This window comes from Amblyomma maculatum, chromosome 1 (assembly GCF_055883805.1).
Source record: "Amblyomma maculatum isolate TAMU_Amacu chromosome 1, ASM5588380v1, whole genome shotgun sequence".
NCBI lineage: Eukaryota > Metazoa > Arthropoda > Arachnida > Ixodida > Ixodidae > Amblyomma > Amblyomma maculatum.
In genome coordinates, this window is record NC_139344.1 from 247,449,006 (window position 1) to 247,467,427 (window position 18,422).

At 51.1% G+C, this 18,422-nt stretch overlaps 1 protein-coding gene across 1 annotated transcript in view; it reads right to left on the reverse strand.

The window, feature by feature from the left end:
- The window catches only part of cv-2 (crosveinless 2-secreting protein), a 230,100-nt gene that overhangs the window by 147,067 nt on the left and 64,611 nt on the right, over positions 1-18,422 (reverse strand). The window contains exon 3 of the mRNA XM_084590795.1: positions 145-227. Within this exon, the coding sequence (XP_084446921.1) occupies positions 145-227 (83 nt within the window). The remainder of the gene's footprint in view (positions 1-144; positions 228-18,422) is intronic.

The window sequence follows — 18,422 nt, forward strand, 5'->3', positions numbered from 1 at the left end:
GGGCGCAGCTCCATGAACTTGCAGTATGTGGCTCGAGCAAGCGTCAAGCTTCGCGTGCAGCTTTAGTGCACAGTGAGTCGGAAACAAGAGAAACGAGAGAAGCCCGAGGACACGTATGGACACACGCCGGGAACCACTGCCTACCTGGCACTTACAGGTGATACACTTTGTCGAGATGCCAGGGACGTACGTGATTTGGCCCTCGTTGCCGCACTTGATCGAATCTCCTGCAAAGGGGTGAGAGAGAAAAAGAAACAACGTGAACAGCGCGGCCCGGCATTATATGGCGGGCGCCAGCGAAGGCAGAAAAAAAAGAAAAAAAAAAAAAAGCACCCTCGCACATCACGCCTTGACTGTTCCGTAACTAGCGGCTGGGAGCGATTTGTTGGGCAAGCGACAAGGCCGCGAAAAACTAAATGTCAAGCACCTAAGAGAGGGGCGTGGAACAAACAAAACAGAAAATGATAAGCGGCTTCTAATGAGTCAATAATTGGAGAGCTTTTTAAACGCGCTTGCTTAGAACACACAACTTGGGGCGACGTAAGAAAATGCATAGTCCTTTCGCGTCGGTCATTTCGGGAGGCTGAGAACTTTCGTAAACGCCGTGAGCAGCAAGAACCCGCGGTTTAGTTTTTCTTTCTTGTCTTTCTCCCTCCTTCCTTTCTCTCTCACACACACACACACACACACACACACACACACACACACACACACACACACACACACACACACACACACACACACACACACACACACACACACACACACACACACACACACACACACACACACACACACACACACACACACACACACACACACACACACACACACACACACACACACACACACACACACACTTACTCTCTCTCTTCAGAGGGCGTTGTTGCTATAGCTATGACATCTCGAGCGCAGAACCTCCCCGCGAGTGATTCACTCATGTCACACAGATCACAATCACGGCAAACAGTGGGCGAAAGCCGATGTCACGCACTGCGTGGGGTGAAAAGCAGCGCGCGCTTTCTGAAGCCGCTGTCATCGTGTCGCATGAATCAGGGGAAGCGGCGAATGAGAACAGAAAAAAGAAGGGAAGGTCACGTGAGGATATTAAGGTGGTTCGCGCCGGCAGCAACGGTGAGGAGAGGAGCGCGCGTCGGTGCTCAGGAGCAGACAGCGTGGTGGGGACAAGTCTCAGTGATGCTTATTAAAAGAAATGAGCCGAATTTAGCCCCTACCGAGGCTGGCACATGCCCAGCAGGCAAAAAGCTGCCGCTCGGAGACAGCCCCGAGCGAAGGGAGTGGCCCGGAAGGACTGCCTAATGAGATAACTGGGTTATGGAACTGAAGACGATCGTGCGCAGTCTTTTCTTTGTTTGTTCGCGGTTTATCTGATTACGCGCTGTATACTGAGTAAACAAACGGTGGACTGGAACTGACGACGCCTAGCGTTAGCGATAAGAAGCGCATCTGTTTCGCACCTTGCGGTGTCTGTTGGCTCCTGTGCATACTGAATAGCGTTTACCACCTTCAGCTCTTTCGGACATTGTTTCATAGGTCGCAGCGATTACGTTAGGTGCACTCTGTAGCTGGACTGTGTGCGGGGTAAAGGACATCGCGATGTCATATGTCCCCACTAACCCTCTGGCCAGGCACAATGTAAGCAGTAGCGAGCGGCACAGCTACAGCCCTTCGAAACGGGAAAGTGCAAAATGGCAGGGGGTTCTTACGGAGGGCTCCATCTTTTCTTGGTGTTGTGTAATTGAACATGCTCAAAAATTACAGATGATCACCTCAAGTGTGTTGTGAGCGGCAACAGCAGCGGCTATGTGTACCCTGACCTCGGCTGAGAAATGCCCGTGAATGATGCTTTTTGAGATGGCTCTCGTGTCGCAATTATCACCCCCCCCCCCCCCCCCCCCCACTTCTAAAAGTTAAATAAAAGTAAACACACAACAATCACCGCTGTGGAGCTGTGAGATAAGGAATTAACGAGAGCGCGTCTTCCTTAAGGCACTGCTGCGGAAAGGTCTTTTTGATTTGCTTACGCGCGACCGATATCGAGTGGCCGGTTGTCGCAGCAACTCACTCTCTAATTCTTCTCTCCGCGAACGGCCCTGTCGCCGTTTATTTTCTGCGACGTCGCTCTCAAGCTGGTCAAGTGCCTCTTCAGGCAGGCAGCATGCGACGGCGAATGTAAATGAATTGAAGAAAGGTAGGCTATACAGTTGGCGCCAGTTGAGTGAATAACTCGATTCCCTCAGTTTGCGCGATGACGTCTCATAACCGTGCAGAATGCTTTCAAATCTCTAAGAGCACCTACACGAATAGCTGGAGCGGTTGCGATCAAATTTCGGCAAATGAAAAGGGCGAAAGGAAACGCAAAGTGCAGGACCAGCACGCGCATCTGTAAGGGCGCGCTGTGAGTACCTAACTGCAATCATAGCGCCAAAACAGCGAACCACGCGGGGATCCGTGCCTCGCACCACCATTCCCTTTAGTTCTTGATTACTGACTCGGCATATTGCAACGCAAACAACGGGTGCATTGCTGCGCTCCGAGGAACGTCGGATAACGGGACGTAGTCCACCTCTCCGCAGTGCAACAGCACAGCAAAGTGGAAATTGTATTTCACTGCGGCCTTTGAGACTCTCGACACGGATGAGTGATGCGGGCCATCGCCGCAGTCTCGCAGTTTTTCTCGTGCAGGAGAAGCGTGGCCGCTCGGGGCGCATTCGTTAACATAATGACAGCGCAGCGGCCACTCCGATCCTCCCCGGCCTCCTCCGTGACTGGCAACGCCAAGCGACGGCGGCGAGATTTGCGCGCTTACAACCCGCGGTGGGAACCTTCTTCTCACCTTTTGAGAGAGAGAACCAAGGTCCGGGGCGCGTCTGCGACCGCGGTGATCTACGCGCCGCTAATCGCCAGCCCGCAGAAGACCAGACAATGCGGCCGCGCTGTCGGCGTAATTACACGGGAGGAGCGGTCCAGGTAGGAAAGTGTTTGTTTGAGGGAGCACCGAGCATTGCGAATGCAAATCCCCTCGTAGCAGCGCGGGCGGAGTCCGGCCGCCGCGTATAATGGCCTCCCGCGCAATTATTGCGGCGAAGCGGCTGATCGGCATTAAGGAAAGCGGGCACGTTGGTCGCCGCAAAAGCACGCGTAAAAAACTCCGGGTTTTCCCGAGAGACGTTCTTTCTCCCGCTATAATACTGCATTCGATCGGGACTGCGGCCGCTAAATAACGACGCTCATATATTTATTGCGGCCTGGAATGTGTGATAAACGGCACGCACGGTTATGCGCTTTTCAGCCTCTGGCCGCCCGCTTTACTTGATTCACTGCGATGACGCCGCAGATGGTCTCGTTGATTCATCTGTCGAGAGAATCGCCTGTCTACGGCGGACTCACGCTGCGACTGCTGCTCCGAGGCGACACGTGCCCCTAAGGAAGGATGCTGTTTTGCCCTTGCACTGCTCACTTCATAGTTAAATGGCTCGTTCGGCCTTGTAAAGCCTCGCATGAAGTGCAAATTATCCTGGCATGCCAATATTCATGGACAATGTTGGCGTCGCGACTTGGGATTAATATGTAGTCGCGGGCCACCGGCGGCACCGTACGAAGTCCTGATCTTGTAGCGCGCATTCAATTACGTGTCATGCAAACCCCACGCTCCGCTCTTAAATATTCACTGAGTCACGGAGGAGTGAAAGCGAACATTCTATTCGAGCGCGAAGCTCGGCACTGGCTTCTCGGGGGCCGATAATCCACCGACACGAAAGGTCACCAGCTTCAGCACCGTCGCTGTGTTCAGAAGACGCACTCGAGGGCAATTCCAGGGCTGAGCGACCCTGCATATACACTCCCTAGCAGAGCAGCCACGTCAGCAGCTCCTCGTCTCGCGAGCAAAGCGAGTGAGCGAAGAAAAAGCAAGCAGTGTTTCTTTCTGCACATTCTCGACCGTCTCGCGATATCCGGTAGTGTATCGACTAGAGCGGCTGCTTTTTCTTCGTCACGATCGCTGTAGCTAGTACGGTTCAGTTAACGTCCTCAACCCCCCCTTTCATTTTTAACTTTTACAGCGCCTTATAAAGAACGTCACGAGCGCGAGCGAAAGTTTCCAAGATCGAGAGCGACTGCGAAAAGAAGGCGAGGAACGAAGGGCGACCGCCCGCCTATATACGCCTTGTCGATTTCTCGCACTATCGGCCGAAGAAATAAATGAAGAAGCCGCGAGGGAGTCGCGAGTGTGCGGCATGCAAATCGTGGGCGCATCAGCGCCACGGAACGCGCGAAGCGAGAAAAAGAAGAAAAAAAAACACGGCCAGTGCGTGCGTGTGCGAGCAGTAGAGGAGGAGGAAGAAGAAAAGGACGAGGAGGAGGCGCGCTCCCGCGCCTGCAGCGATACCAATCTGGCGTAAGCGATGGCCTTCGGGCGGCACCGATTACCCTTGAATTATCACCTCGGCACGGAACGGCGCGCGCGCGCACCGTTCCACAGATGCAAGCCCCTTCGCCACTTGGCCCGAGAGAGCGGTGGCAGCGCTACTCGGTCGGCGGACAATTGCCACGACTCGCGCGACAGGTTCCCGCGGGTCCATCCCGCGGCTCGCTGCTCGTCGTCCGGCAGCAGCGCGCGCTTTTCAGAGACGATCCGGTAGCATTGGCCGAAAAATAAAAAGATTAAAAGTGACGAACAAAAAGAGAGAGAGAAAAAAAAAGAGTGTTTGCTTTCGCCGCTTACTCGCAAGCGCTTTTCTGCCGCACTCCTCTCTGTCAAACTCGCCGAAGTGTGTCGTCCTTCTCCCGAGCAAAGCTTTTTCGGCCGCCTCCTCCCCTCTTCTTACGGCCACTCCCGAGGAGGAACGTGATCGGCGTGCTCGACCATCTCCCGTTGCCATCACGATGGCATACAAGGACCGGTAGCACATTGCGCGGGGAATGGGGATTCCGCGGCAGGAGTGGTGCTGGATGGGCGGGCATTTTGCCGCGCAGTTCACCCTCGGGTGTCTTGTCAACAAACGAAGGCTAGGCCCCCTCTAAATGGACCGAGCCGCTCTTCTAGATAAAGCGCGGAGGGAAAGGAGAAAGAGAAAATAAATAAATAAAAGCGAGCGAGGAAATAATAAAGGGGAATATGTAGTGGAGGGTGTATAAATAGTTCGATAAAGCGGCCTTCGATTGCGACGCTGCTCGGCCGTGCTAATGCGCCAACGCTTGTTAACACTTCGCCCACTCAATGCGCCGAGTTTCAACAAACAAAGACTAAATGTGGCTAAATATGCTTCTGTAATATCGTCACAGCGTTTTGTAACGACGTGCCCATGACCTGCACGCTTTATCTTTTTTTTTTTTCTTTTTTTTTTTTTTTAAGCCTCGCGCCTTGGTTGTGCGCAGAGAACAGCGACGCCCTCTTTGCTCTGACAGAATAATCTCTCCAGTAGCAAATGCGAACCTGGTAATTCCGAATAGTTCGTTATGATGAACACGCACAATGCATCCCTTGCTATTATTTTTAGGCCTAAAGCTACCATGCGGATGCAAAACCATGGTCGTAATTATAATGCCCGTTCCACGTTCATATGATTAAAGTTTGCATCTCAATTGCCATTTTTAATTAAGCACCGCCGACTTCGCGACAATAGGGAAAGGTCGGCAGTGGGAAAATACTATTCCTTGTATACGGCCCGACCAATGCCTGAGTTAACTGTATACGCAGGCCGTATCATCACGTCCACATGGTGACCACGCGGGACCAGCTGGTGGGAACCATACTGGCACCAGTAAACAGACGAGATCACAAGAAAGAGTACACGGGACAGCATTGGACATTGTATTTTCTACTGTTGCCGAATAAAAATTGCAAGAAAATGAGAAATGAAAGAAAGAAAATAGCGACATCTGACCCAAGAGGCCCCGCCTACAGTAGCGAGAAAAGAAGAAAGACAAACGCAGCAGAGGTTCTCGGCTTCGGCGATATAATGATTTCTGAGCTTCTTCTGAGTGATATTTAACCGTTAAATAGGTTGCTCGTCCTCTTCAGCGAGATTATAAGTCCAGAATATAAACTGCTCTCTCTTTATAAAGCCCACAACGCCAGTACAACCCATAAGGTTTAGAACACTACTGCCACGGGGTAATACTACGCTTCTAAGCTCGCTCCACGATGATTCTTTGAAAAGCTGATATGTCTTTGAATAGACTGTGATTAATATGAACGGCAACGTCTAGCATGCATTCAGACGACGACGTGCTGATTCAGTATTAGCTTATACTTAACAGTTCCTCTCGCACTTAATCAGAATGAGTTCTCTCCACAACTAGATCATAATTCTAGACTGGCCAAGGTCTGTCGGCGCCAGCCACCGCAACTCCTCATGAGAGTGCTTTTTTGGTACGGGACGCAGGTATTAGTCACCATTCTGAATCACACGCGATGGGTGCGTCGCGGTGGGAAGAACAGTTTAGAAGCTACTTTGATTTACCACCCCGCCAACACAAACTGACATTTTCCGCGAGGGTGGCCGCCCAGTTGAGCCAACGTTCACTCGGGGCCAGTGTGGACAGGCGGCTTCCGGCGCAGAGTTTCGACCCATGTGCACGAAGAATGCAGTTTTAATGTTCAGCCCAACGCATAACAATGAGGGCTAACTTAAATGCGGCGAAAGACGGCCGTAGTAAAGGTACGAATTGCTCGAACCGCGCTATATTCTACATGACGCGGAGAAAAGAAGAAGGCAAAGAAAGAACGTGCGGGTTTCTTTTTGGTAGACGTGTAGCGAGCCCGTAGCGTCGCTCGACGGCGCCACCGCACGTGGGCGGCGCTAGAGGCCGACGCATGCAGTCGAAAGGTGAAAATGCGGAGATCACCGTTGCAAGCTCCTACTGGAGGGGGGGGGGGGGGGGGGAGGGGGGCATGGCGGCGTCTTAGCGCCCTGCAACAACAGCTGCCGAGGCCTTCGCCGCTCGCCAAGAGGGGCGGGCCCGCATTAATTAGATTTCCAGCGCGAAAAGAATCATAATTGCCGACACACAGAAGCGGCGCCATCATTAGATCGCCTCAGCCACCGAAGGCGCGCGCGCGCGCCCGCGAAAAGTGACAGCTGAGTCAGGGTACGAAATCTATACGCGCGCTTTTGGAAGCGCGCGCAGTGTGGGCGTGTCTCTTTGCCGTCGAAGGTATCGGCTTTGAGAGCTAGGACTGTTATGTTTATGGGCTGGACTCACAGCGAAAGAATGCCGTACACTGGTCTTTCAGAGCTGTAAACAACTGCGCAGCTTGCTCACTTCATCTGCTCTCTTAACTACTGAAGGGTCACACAAAGTGTGCCATCAATTCCGGACAGGCTATCAATTTACGTTCCGTTTACCAGTTGCCTCCCACGACTGAGATGATTCGCGTTCCTCACAAAACGATATTAAAACCGGCCCTTTCGTTTTTGCATTATTTATTAAACCTATGACTTCCATCTTACGCTGTATGTGGAAGGTCTCGTCACAGCTGTGCAAAAACATAGTTAGGATCCGTTAGAACCGTCATCGAATGCTATCCGTATAACTGCGAGCACAAGCTGCGACTGTGAAGTCAAATCGAATCCTCCTGAAAACAATCCAAGCGCTTTCGTGCCATTCGTCACACCACAAAGTTCCGGAGGGGTCGGCACAATATATCAAAGGGGCAGTGTCCAATACTGCTGGGAAATGGGATTTAAAATCAGTGGCGAGCACAACTGAATGCGCGCAATTCAAATAGCCAAGGTTTTCCTTTTCAGAGAGGCCGTCGACAAAAAGTAACAAACACGCATCATCTGTCGACAGGAATAATATACCGGGTGTTTCAGCGAACATTTTCAGAAATTCGTAACAATTCCGAGTTCTAAATGGCAAAAAAAAAAAAAAAATAATAATAAAAAGTATATATATACATTTGCACGAGCGAGCTCGCAGTCGCTGGGGCATAGTTTACTGCGAAGTTCTCCTACTTATATGGTTAATTAACTAAACCTCGCTTGTTAACCTTCTAATGTTATTAGAGGCAATTGGGAATTTGAAGAGGAAACTAGACGATGTCATATCAAGTTCTGAAACTACGAAAACTCAATTCCTAAAGCTCTTCAATGCTAGGAGTGAGGGCTGCTGAATGTGCTCTTCATATTTGCTAATCCCCCTTACGGCCTAAAGCAGACGTTTAGTAATTTAGTTAATTACAATCATTTAACTAATTGACAACTTGCGAAACAAAAACTGTCTGTGGTGCGCAAGGCGGCTACCAGCAATACGCAACTGGTTTCTTTCACCTGCTTTAAATTTTTATTTGTTCAGCCTTCGGCTCAAGCTATCTGGGACGTCCGGTGTACTCGGACTGCAGTCGCAAAGATGACTTTAACGAAGATAACATAACGAACACTGGTTCACGACTGTTTATTGTTTGCCGCGCACGCTAATTTCACTTGCAGGAAATGTTGCGAAAATGAGGAACATTACCGAGGAGGCAAGCTTTGCTATGCCGCTCGAGCCAAACCTGCGAGCCATAAGAGGGATATACAAGCTTTGCCAACGTTACGACAGCTACATGCGGCGAGCAAGAAGACAAAAAGTTATCTTTATGACAAAAAAAAAAAAAAGTGTGGGAAGAGAGGGGGGGGGGGGGGGGGCGGCTAGATCAACGCATAGGCTATACTTTGATGGGTGAACGCCTAGGCTACTTAGATGGGTGTTTACTCCTTCGTTCTGGAAGCGCCGACATGCTACACTCAGCGACACGAACATGCAGGTGATATGCAAAAAGAAACTGTGGCCATAATTTCATGGTATACCGTCATTTCAACTGCAGATGCGCACCACTCCGCAGGCAGGCAAACCTCTCAACTGCGAAGGACACAGTATACATTGATACATTCTATGTGGCATTTGTGCCTCCATTTCAAACTCGACGACATGTCATATCATCCGCATGAGCAAGCCGTGACGCTGCAAGCTTAGCGGGCTGGATACGAGAACTGAGCTGTAGGGTCCTCGACGGCCAGAAGACGGCACCACGTGTGAACCGTGGGCGCGCGCGTGAGAGATCATTCGGAATGCGGCGCTCGGACTTATTTCGCTTCGCTCGGGGCGTAGCATATTCGCTGCGCATTTTATCGGTCCGTCTCTTGGCTGGCGAGCGCTGTTCGTCTGTCTGGCGCACCTTGAGAATCACTTACGTCGGGCATATCCAATGAACGGCCTCGAGGACGCTACGGACATACCTTAATTACTTCCGAGCCATTTTTCTCCGGGGGCAAACCATCTGTAAAAGAAAGCTCTCAACGGAGAGAAACGGCTGGGAAGGAGTCGCATACCGACAAGTTCTTTGACAGGTATTCCATCGTCGCGCGCAGAAAAGGTCGACCCTGAAAGCAGAATGGGAGCAATCAGGTACGCGCCCTGACGCCGATGTGACACTGAAAAGGGGGGGACAAGGCCGCGGTGGGGGGCGGCGACAAAGCAACAGCGGAGGCTGCGCCAAGCGCGAATTTCCCGCGCAAGGGCCATCGCGTGATTCCCCTTCGGCTGTTTGGAAACACGAGCAAGCCAAAGCTCCCGGCTTCCGGCTCGACGAATGCAAACTCTGGCCCGAGGGCGCGTATCGACGGGGCGAGAAAAACAGGCCGCGCCGGAAGGGCAGTGAGGTTAGAACCGATGCCGCCGAAGGAAGCCCAGAAACAAACTACGCCGCTCGCACCGGACGCCGTCGAACGCCGCGTCGTCGTCCCTCGACGATTCATTCACCCTCTCAAAGAGCTCATAACACTCTCTTGTTGCTTCCTGTTCGGCGCCCCGTGTGTGCGATGAGCATGCACAAAACCACGGCGCTCTCCCACGCTCGCACCTGCGGCCGAAACTGAGGCACCTCCGTGGTTCCCGCACCGGACTCTGGGCTCGCAGCGACAGGGCACTCCTCTACGTACCGCCGATGAAATGCAAGCGTGAAACCAAATGAACGACTGGAAACGACTGAAATTAAGTAAAGTTTCCGAAATGCTGAAGTGTACTGTACTGGTGAGATAGATATTTGATTGTTAGAGCTATATCGGCGGCTAATGCGGTGTCACAACTGTGGAAGAAGAGCCGGGGCTCAGAAATCTCAGCGACAGAACAAGCCAATATATTACCGTTTTGGGGCAAACCGATCGAGTAAAAAAAAACACTACAACATCCTTATGCATTTATTCACGTTGTCCTTCTTAGCTTTTATTTCTTTTAATCATTATTGAGCCTGTCACTCTACTATCGACGCGAATAAAACCGCACTTTATGCCAGCGGGCAAGCTGGCAGCGTGACAACAACACATCGTTTTGAATATCACGCCGATAACGCTGTTTGTTTGGACTATCGAACACTTGGCTACCTCACATGCGTCGTTTCAGACCACACAGAAACATAACTACTCATCACCGGAGCACCGCTCAAAAGTGCGAAATACCTCCTCATTAACTTCGAAACGTTAATGGCAATCACACTAATAACAAAACTCTCAGGCGTTCGTTTGCGTCGGTCTGAACCTCATTATTTTTCTCGCATGGTATTTTTATTTGCAAGCGCATGAAATACTGCATGAACACAAGGCTCGGGTCTTTGAACACAAGGCGAATAACGCGCTTTTTTTTTTTTTTTTATCAATAGAGGAGTAACGCTGGCATCTTGCATGAGGCAAGCATGGTGTGGCTGTCATGGTGCCGGAGTGGCCTCACGAACTTCTCCCACTAGTGTGCTATGCGGGCTGACCATTTTTTTTTTTTTTTGGCCGCCATGCCGTCCTAGGTTAGCGCCGTCGGATGAAGAAGTCCAGCGCGAGGAATGAAGCGGGCACGCTCGTCGCGGCCCCGCTCAGGCAGCTGGCATGATTTGAATCGTTATGTAATGTGAGTTAAGTTTCACGGTGTTGAAAGCGAGCGCACTCCGCAGCCACTAAGGGGCTAGGCGTTTAGACGAAGGCAGTAAAAGAGAAATACAAAGAGAGAAAAAAGGAAGAGCGAGAGGAGGGAAGTAAGAGGGGAGAAATGCCGCAATGAGCGTGAAGCGCGATATTGCTAAATCCAAATGGGTGGTGCTTTAACGACGCAGTATGGGGGTCAACCGCAGGATGTGGCTTTCCACTTTCCTCACACCACCGCCACTATAGAAACGAGGCGCTTGATGACCGATGCACTTCCAGCAGAGATCGCGTGCCTGCATGTGTAGACAGCGACGGCGAAGAGACGACGATGACAAAGAGTGGCACTTTTTGATGACTCCCATTTCCGAGCGTGTACCAGTGTACGAGCTCGGAACGCGTCAGACGTCTCCTGAATAGCGCACATCAAAATTTATTGCCAATTAAGCGCATAATGCTCCCGGAGACGCGACACAAGGAGACACCGCGGAGGGGACCGGCGGCGGCGACCCAAATAATCAGCCCCCGCAGAGGGAATCAACTGCGCTGACGTAAGAGTGTCCCGGTTGCGCGTATACCATAATGGGGTCTGCGCGGATCGGGCGCTCTCTGCGCTAACCATAACTCCATTTGGTCGACGTGGCCCAAAGGGAGAGCAGCAGGCCGGAGGCGAGCCGACCAAAAATGGGGCGATATGACAAACACCCGGAGCGCCTTATTGTGACGTTATCGAAGACCGGCTAAGGAAAAAGAAAAAAAAAAAATAAGCTCGCTTCCGCGTTATCCAACTCCGGCGCGGGTTAGGGCACACACCATGCTAGCGGGTTAGCGTCGGCGTCGATCGGTTTTCTTGCGGGAACCACCATTAAGGTTATTACCGTCTCGGCAAACATCTCGCGGCAAAAGACAAACAGGCGCCTTCTCTGCTCGCACCGCGTTGCCCTTCGTACGACGGCCGCGTCCTCTACAAGAGCGCTCGGAAGGCGCCACCAGGGATCGCACTGCATGCTTGACGGTGTTTATGAAAGTGCGCAACGTCTGCGCCTCCTCTGCGCCCCCCGTTTATTGCTGCTCTTCTGGCCTGCGCGTCTTTGCATCGGCTTCGTGAACTTCCGCACATTGCCGCACTTTTGTCAAGTCTCTGAATTCGCGGAACACGGCGTTCGCAGGGAACACTGTTTAGTACGCTCAAAACTGCGTCAAGAGGCCGCTAATCGCGTGTAGGGAAGAGTCGCACATTCGATACTGTCAGATGCAGAAACTAATTGTAGGGCAGGGGGAGTAAATATGTCCCTCGCGAGTCTTCGCACGGCGTCGGAAACCTTCCATTGGGAGCTGTTCTGATGGGGTCCCGTTGCTGACATATATGCGACTCATTTTTCAGCTCTCACAGGCAGTTCACTGCAAGAATTACGACGAAAACGCAGTGCCACGCAACGAGGCCCTTATTAATCATTACGTCACTAAATTAGATGCCCGCCTCATTGGAGGCGCCTTATGCCTGTTTAGGGTAATGTCACGGAAAGTGTATACCGCATCCGTCTGCGAGCAATGAAGTTTGACAGCCCATTTTGCTGTTCTGGCGACTGCGCATGATCTTGGGGCAAGTAATTGTCAGGCGTCATGAATTTGATTTCGGCTACCGTACGGAATTTTCCACCTCACCAACGGAATGGCTCAACGCCAGCCTGGTATATTTCTTTAAATTCGCTTCCCACATAAAGCCTCTTAATGGCTCACAGTCCCCAGAAGTCGTTCGCCCCCCGTAAGTAGAACAACAACAACAAAAAAAGGAAATAAAGCGCATCGTCATACCACGACCAAGACACTGGAATGCGAGAGAACGTGTCCCTCTGTTAAATTATATATAAAAAAAAACGCTCCTATAAGCCGCACTTTTTTTAGCCGACTTGGTCTCCAGGCTCATTGAAAGGGACGTGACACACGCCGCGGCTCTTTATCTAACATAATTCCCGGCGGCGACGGCTGTCTGTCTTTAAAGTAGCCAATAAAGCTGATTGCATCTGGCACAATATAATTTGGTCATCGCCGTCTCAAGGCCCCCCGTCGCGCGGCTGCTGCTGCTGCTGCTGAAAACGACAGGCGAGTGGTCAACGCGGGCGGGAGGCCAGCGACGCATCAGCGATGACGAGACAAGTAAGAAAGTAAAGGAGACACGCTGGCCCCCGAGGGCAACGCGGAGCAAACAAAGCGAACAGGAAGCTCGCTCAGAAATGGCCGCAGGCCCTCTCAGAGCAGCTCTCGCGCGAGTCACGTGCCCGTACATAGCCTCGCTACCTGAAGAAAACGAACGAAAGGACATCGAAGGAAGTAAGTCGAAGAGAAGGTGCCGGAGGCTAATGAGAGGGGGCAGGAACGCAGCTGCGGGCGACCCTCGACCCTAGCGAGCCGACTCACGCCGTCGGCGCGCACCAGCGGCCAAGAGACACCGCGTGAAAAGGTGCCGACCGCGGGCCTTTTTTTGCGTGCAGCCTTCGCTTCGAGGCGACAAACAAGCAGCGCCGGAACCCCTTCGGCAAACAGGTGGCAGAGAGAGAGTTCCGCCCTTGAGCCTCATCATCCCAAGCTTCGCCTGTTTTCCGAGCCGGGCTGGCAGTGCACGGCGTTTGCTTAACCCCGGGCCATTATTTCTGTCGTCCTACTTGGCTGATTCCGCGCCGTGTTTGAGACACTCGGGTGCCGCGCGAAACCTCTCGGGAGTAGGCCAATCAAGGCCTGCACCCACGCGCCTCTAGAGCCCTGCCGCGAAGCTGTCGGCGTAGCGCCGTCTGATACAAGTGTGACCACAATGCGCTTGCCCCCTCACGCCTACATGGTGCGCGCCATGTCTCTTCTCCGAGAACTATTATTGTTCAGCTTCCTCCGCACGGGCGACACAGCCTTGTCGCCTTGAACCTTCTTTGCTAACAAGTCTGCACTGCACCCCTCTGTCTCGCGGGAAATGATGCGATACCTGACAAGCTGACATTTGGCCACGCCATTCGGGGAGTCCGGAGTAACAGATGCACATTTAGACTTTGTCATTGCAAAATTAAAGCCCCAACCACATTTCAGCTCTGACGGGTGCACCAAAGTACCAGCCCCAAATCAATGTATACGGTATTAAACGCGAGAAAAAAAAAAAAAAAAAACGTGGAAAGAAAGTGATATACCGATCACCAGCAGTCCGCGCTCGAAAACTGGCTTTACATCAGCGGAATTTGTTGACCTCTGTGCGTGTTTGTATATGAATACAGAATTGTCTTCCTGGGGCTTTTAGTGCAGTGTCATGGCGTACGCAGAACGTATATGACGCGTGGAAAACATGGACAGCATCCAACGTGTTACGCACTTTGAATGGCCAAGGCCATTTAGTTTACGTTCAGACAATCCAATTTAGAAGTGGTAAAAAGAAAACAGACAGAATCTAACTGCGAGCTCTCAGGGCGACCGCCCAGGAAGCGGCGAATGCGCCAGCGACCGCGTCACTGAAGCGTGGCGAGGCGCGTGCGCGCTCACGTCGCACGCACGCACGTGTCTGGAGATCGGTGCTTTATCTTAAACGCGGGTAGAGGCAGGCAGTTCGATTGAGAAGAAAAATAAAGCCAGTCAGAAATACGGAAAAAGCGGCCGCACTGCGCGGCGTTCGTCCAAGACGGCCGCCGGGGAGGGCTAACTAAGGCGGTGGAAGTCGAAGGCCGCATTCCAATCCCACCTCGGTAGTCTCGGTGTGGAAAGTGGCGCGTCATTTGAAGCGACTCAAGCGGCGGCTCTGCGCTGGCACGCGGCCGACACGTGACCGCCATCCGTACACGCGATCACGATCTAACTGTAGCCGCTGCTCTTGGACGTTCATGCGGGTGAGCGTACAGAACTTGCGCTGTCAGAGGTCTCTGCAGTTGCAAGGCTAACCCGAATTAGATGTTAGCAGGGTGATCGCAAGTGAAGATGCCAATTAGTAGTTCATGCCATCTGACAGGTTTCGAGGTCGCCACTGCTACTGCACTACTTTCAGCGTTGCATTCTTTTTTTTTTGAGAGTGCAGCGTCACTTCATTTTACGAACTTCTCTGCATCAAGACAAATGCGCGTGGGCTATTTGGCATTGCATTCTCAAAAACGTTATCTATATAGGCCTACGTATGTGTCTCAGTAAAGTCAAAGTAGTAGGATCAGCAAAATCAAACCCAGAAGGATTTCTGAATACAAAGCTGGCTCCCGCTATTAAAAAAAATTACGAGGGACTTTAGCGACTAAAGTATTGAAAGGCGAAAGCCTGAGAAGCCTCATCTTGTCTAGCGTTCCTGCCATCTGTAATCCCACACTTGAACGCGCGCCAAGGAACGCCACGCGACAGGAGCGATGGCGCACCATCCAAACGCACACTTATCGGAGAAAGTGTGACAGGTACTGCGCCTTTCCTCCAGAAGTCTCATCTTGTATAGCGTTCCTGCCATCTGTAATCCCACACTTCAGCGCGCCAAGGAACGCCACGCGACAGCCGCCGCAAAAGCGGGACGCACTTTGTCCACGAGAGTATGAGCCATTAAAGGCTTTCGCCTTAAAATTAGAGGCTCTGCGTACCCTTCCTGTCCTATAATTTGCCTCCCATCGTTAGCCTCTTGTCAGCATTCGTTGCAGTGCTACATATAATTATAGTTGGTTTACAGGAAAGGACAGGCGCCGTATCTATCACACTTTCTCCGGCAAGTGCGAGTTTGGACAGTACACCATCGCTCCTGTCGGGTGGCGTTCCTTGGCGCGCGTTCAAGTGTGGCATTGCAGATGGCAGGGACGCATCCCGCCTCGGCCAATCAGAACGCCGCAAAAGCGGGGCACACTTTGTCTACGGCAGCATGAGCCATTAAAGGGCAACTCCGGGGGTTTTTTGACATTCGAATATTGTAGTGAAACTTTTACCACAGGTTCTTCTCTCCGTCCTGACGCATTCTACAAAATTTGGGTGCCGTACGATAATCCGTTCACGCGCAATACGGCTTTAAAATATGCCGTTTTCATGGCTTAAGTTGAGAGTATTTCTGCGGGCAACACTGAGTTTCTGACATCACAAACAGTATACAGGCGTTAATGTCTACTTCCCGCGTGGTTATGAAATTGTGAGGTTTATATTGAACTACCTCAGACACTTTATGCAGTGCGTCATGATTTCCATACTTTATTTTCACCATCCAACGCACGTACGAGTGTTTTTCTAATACTGAGTGTGACGTCACCATTTCGTCAAATGGGACGTCGTTTCTGGCCGTGAAATCAGTTTCGGTTTCGATCTGCTGTTTTTATTTTTTAAAAATACTTCTAATTGTAATTTTGGAAAACGGTTTTTTGTGTTGGAGTCAGGACGTGCCGAAGAATGTAATTCAATTAAAAACACAAAATGATGAAAAAACCACCGGAGTTGCCCTTTAAAGGCTTTCGCCTTAATAGATGGATGTCCATCAGGTCAGCTCAAAACTAGACACGCAAGTCCTGCGACAGGGTCACAAATTGCGCACTGAACATTGTGAACTTGCTCTGTAGCTACGAGATGAGATTGATCTTCTCGAGGGTGCTCACCGAGGCGTATGAACGATTTCCTCTTCGTTGCACATCGCAGTTGGTTACGTAAATTGCAGTTACGTGCTGGAGCAAAAAAAAAAAAGTTACAGGGACGCTTAATTATGGCTATACTGTAAGAAGGCGTCATCAATACGTTTTCTTCTTGCTTATAATTGCTGAGTTACTCGTGATATATATATATATATATATATATATATATATATATATATATATATATATATATATATATTAATGACATAAGGGCAGCTTCGGCCAATGGGAGCCATATCACAAGTTTTATTTTGTTATGACTGAAGGTGGGAGGTCCAGGACTAAGCATTACTTACGTTGAGTGGTGACCCCACCTGTGCGTAATTTTCAGAGTGCACACATATTGACTAGAAGCTGCCTCAGTGGGTAAGATGTTGGGCCCATCGCGTTCACTGCAAGTATTTCTCTCCAACCCTTTGAAAACTGCCCTTCAGACTACTACATTTCCATAATTTAGCAGGCCAGGGGAAGAAAGCCCGTGCACCTATTGCATCATCGTTGGGTGCTCACAGGTGGCTCTGGAGTTCGAATTCCGAAGCTCACGAACGCGAGGTGGATGCTCATAGGCCGCCACTGCGGTGCGGTGCCGAGTTGTTCTTAGTCATTTTCATACTTGAGGAGACGTTCGCAGACATTTCCTTTTTGTTTTCGCTGAGTCAATTTCGGAGGGGAGGGCTCCTCTTCACAAGTATAGAGAAGAGGCCGCCTATGTACACAAAACTACGCCGTACGCTTCACGATGAGGCTTCCGATGCTAACGCGTTAAAAGATAAAATAGCTGTTCGTTTCTTTTCCGGGAGATGAACAGTCGATCGCCCAACTTGCTTTTTCACCTTTGATCTCACCGAAAGCGCTTATTCAAGGCGCATCTCACTATCAACACAGCTAGTCGAGCCACGCTACTCGCTTAGTTACGTTTTCACCGCAGATTCAAAACCATGCAGTTAATCCTTTCCAAAAATACCCACTGACCAGAAAACCCCATTACTTGGGCACGAATTCAACAAAAACGGTCGTGCCCAAAACTGCCGAATGTCACCGACTGGCGCGCTTAAGTGTGCTCGTGCGTGCTGCCAACGGAGTGGACCGAGTGAGCGGGTGTCTCACGAGCACCTTGAAAAGAATCGTTGAACTTGGCCTACAGGTTACGTTGGAATTAAATAACAATAAATTACGGCGCGCGCAGGTGTGCTAGACGCGTTTGCGCAGACACTATTCACATGAGATGTGGTAATGCAGACTCGCCCACGGGGCAAGCGTGCACGCGAAGCCGCGGGCGCCAGACGCGCACGCCCGCCCGCCGGTGGTGTCGAGCCGAATAAAGACCGGGCGCGCGAACTGTCCCCCTCACACCGGAGCCTGGATCATATAGTTTCGCCTACCTAATTTATTCACAAATATCCCATTTTTCTAGGTGAATAATGATACGCGAGGAGGCGCGCAGTGGGCAACGGAAAAGAAGAAGCCTTTATGGCGCAACTCGGGTAAAACGTTCTGCATATACTCTATGAACTGTACACGCATATACGTATGTATACACTGTAGTGAGTGCGGCGGCGATTTATGTGCCTGTCATCGCGGGCACGAATGAAAAAAAAAAGAAAAGTAGTCGTAGGTGTAGACCAACAAACCATATATCGTTAAAATCGCGAGGCTCAAAGCGTGAGACGCCGCGAAGTGGGCATGAAAGTAAAGCTCTTGCGTGCCGTCTGTATACCTCGCTGCCTATTGTGTGCGAGGCTCGGAAGCAGCCCGGCGTGACAGATGAAGACGGAGAGCGGATTGCTAACGGGACGGACGTTGGGACACGACCCGAAAGGCGTCGCCGCGAAAGAAAGACATAGTAGGCGGCCGCGAACAAGATGAACCTGTGCATTGCGAAAAGTTCATCCTTTCTTGTTCC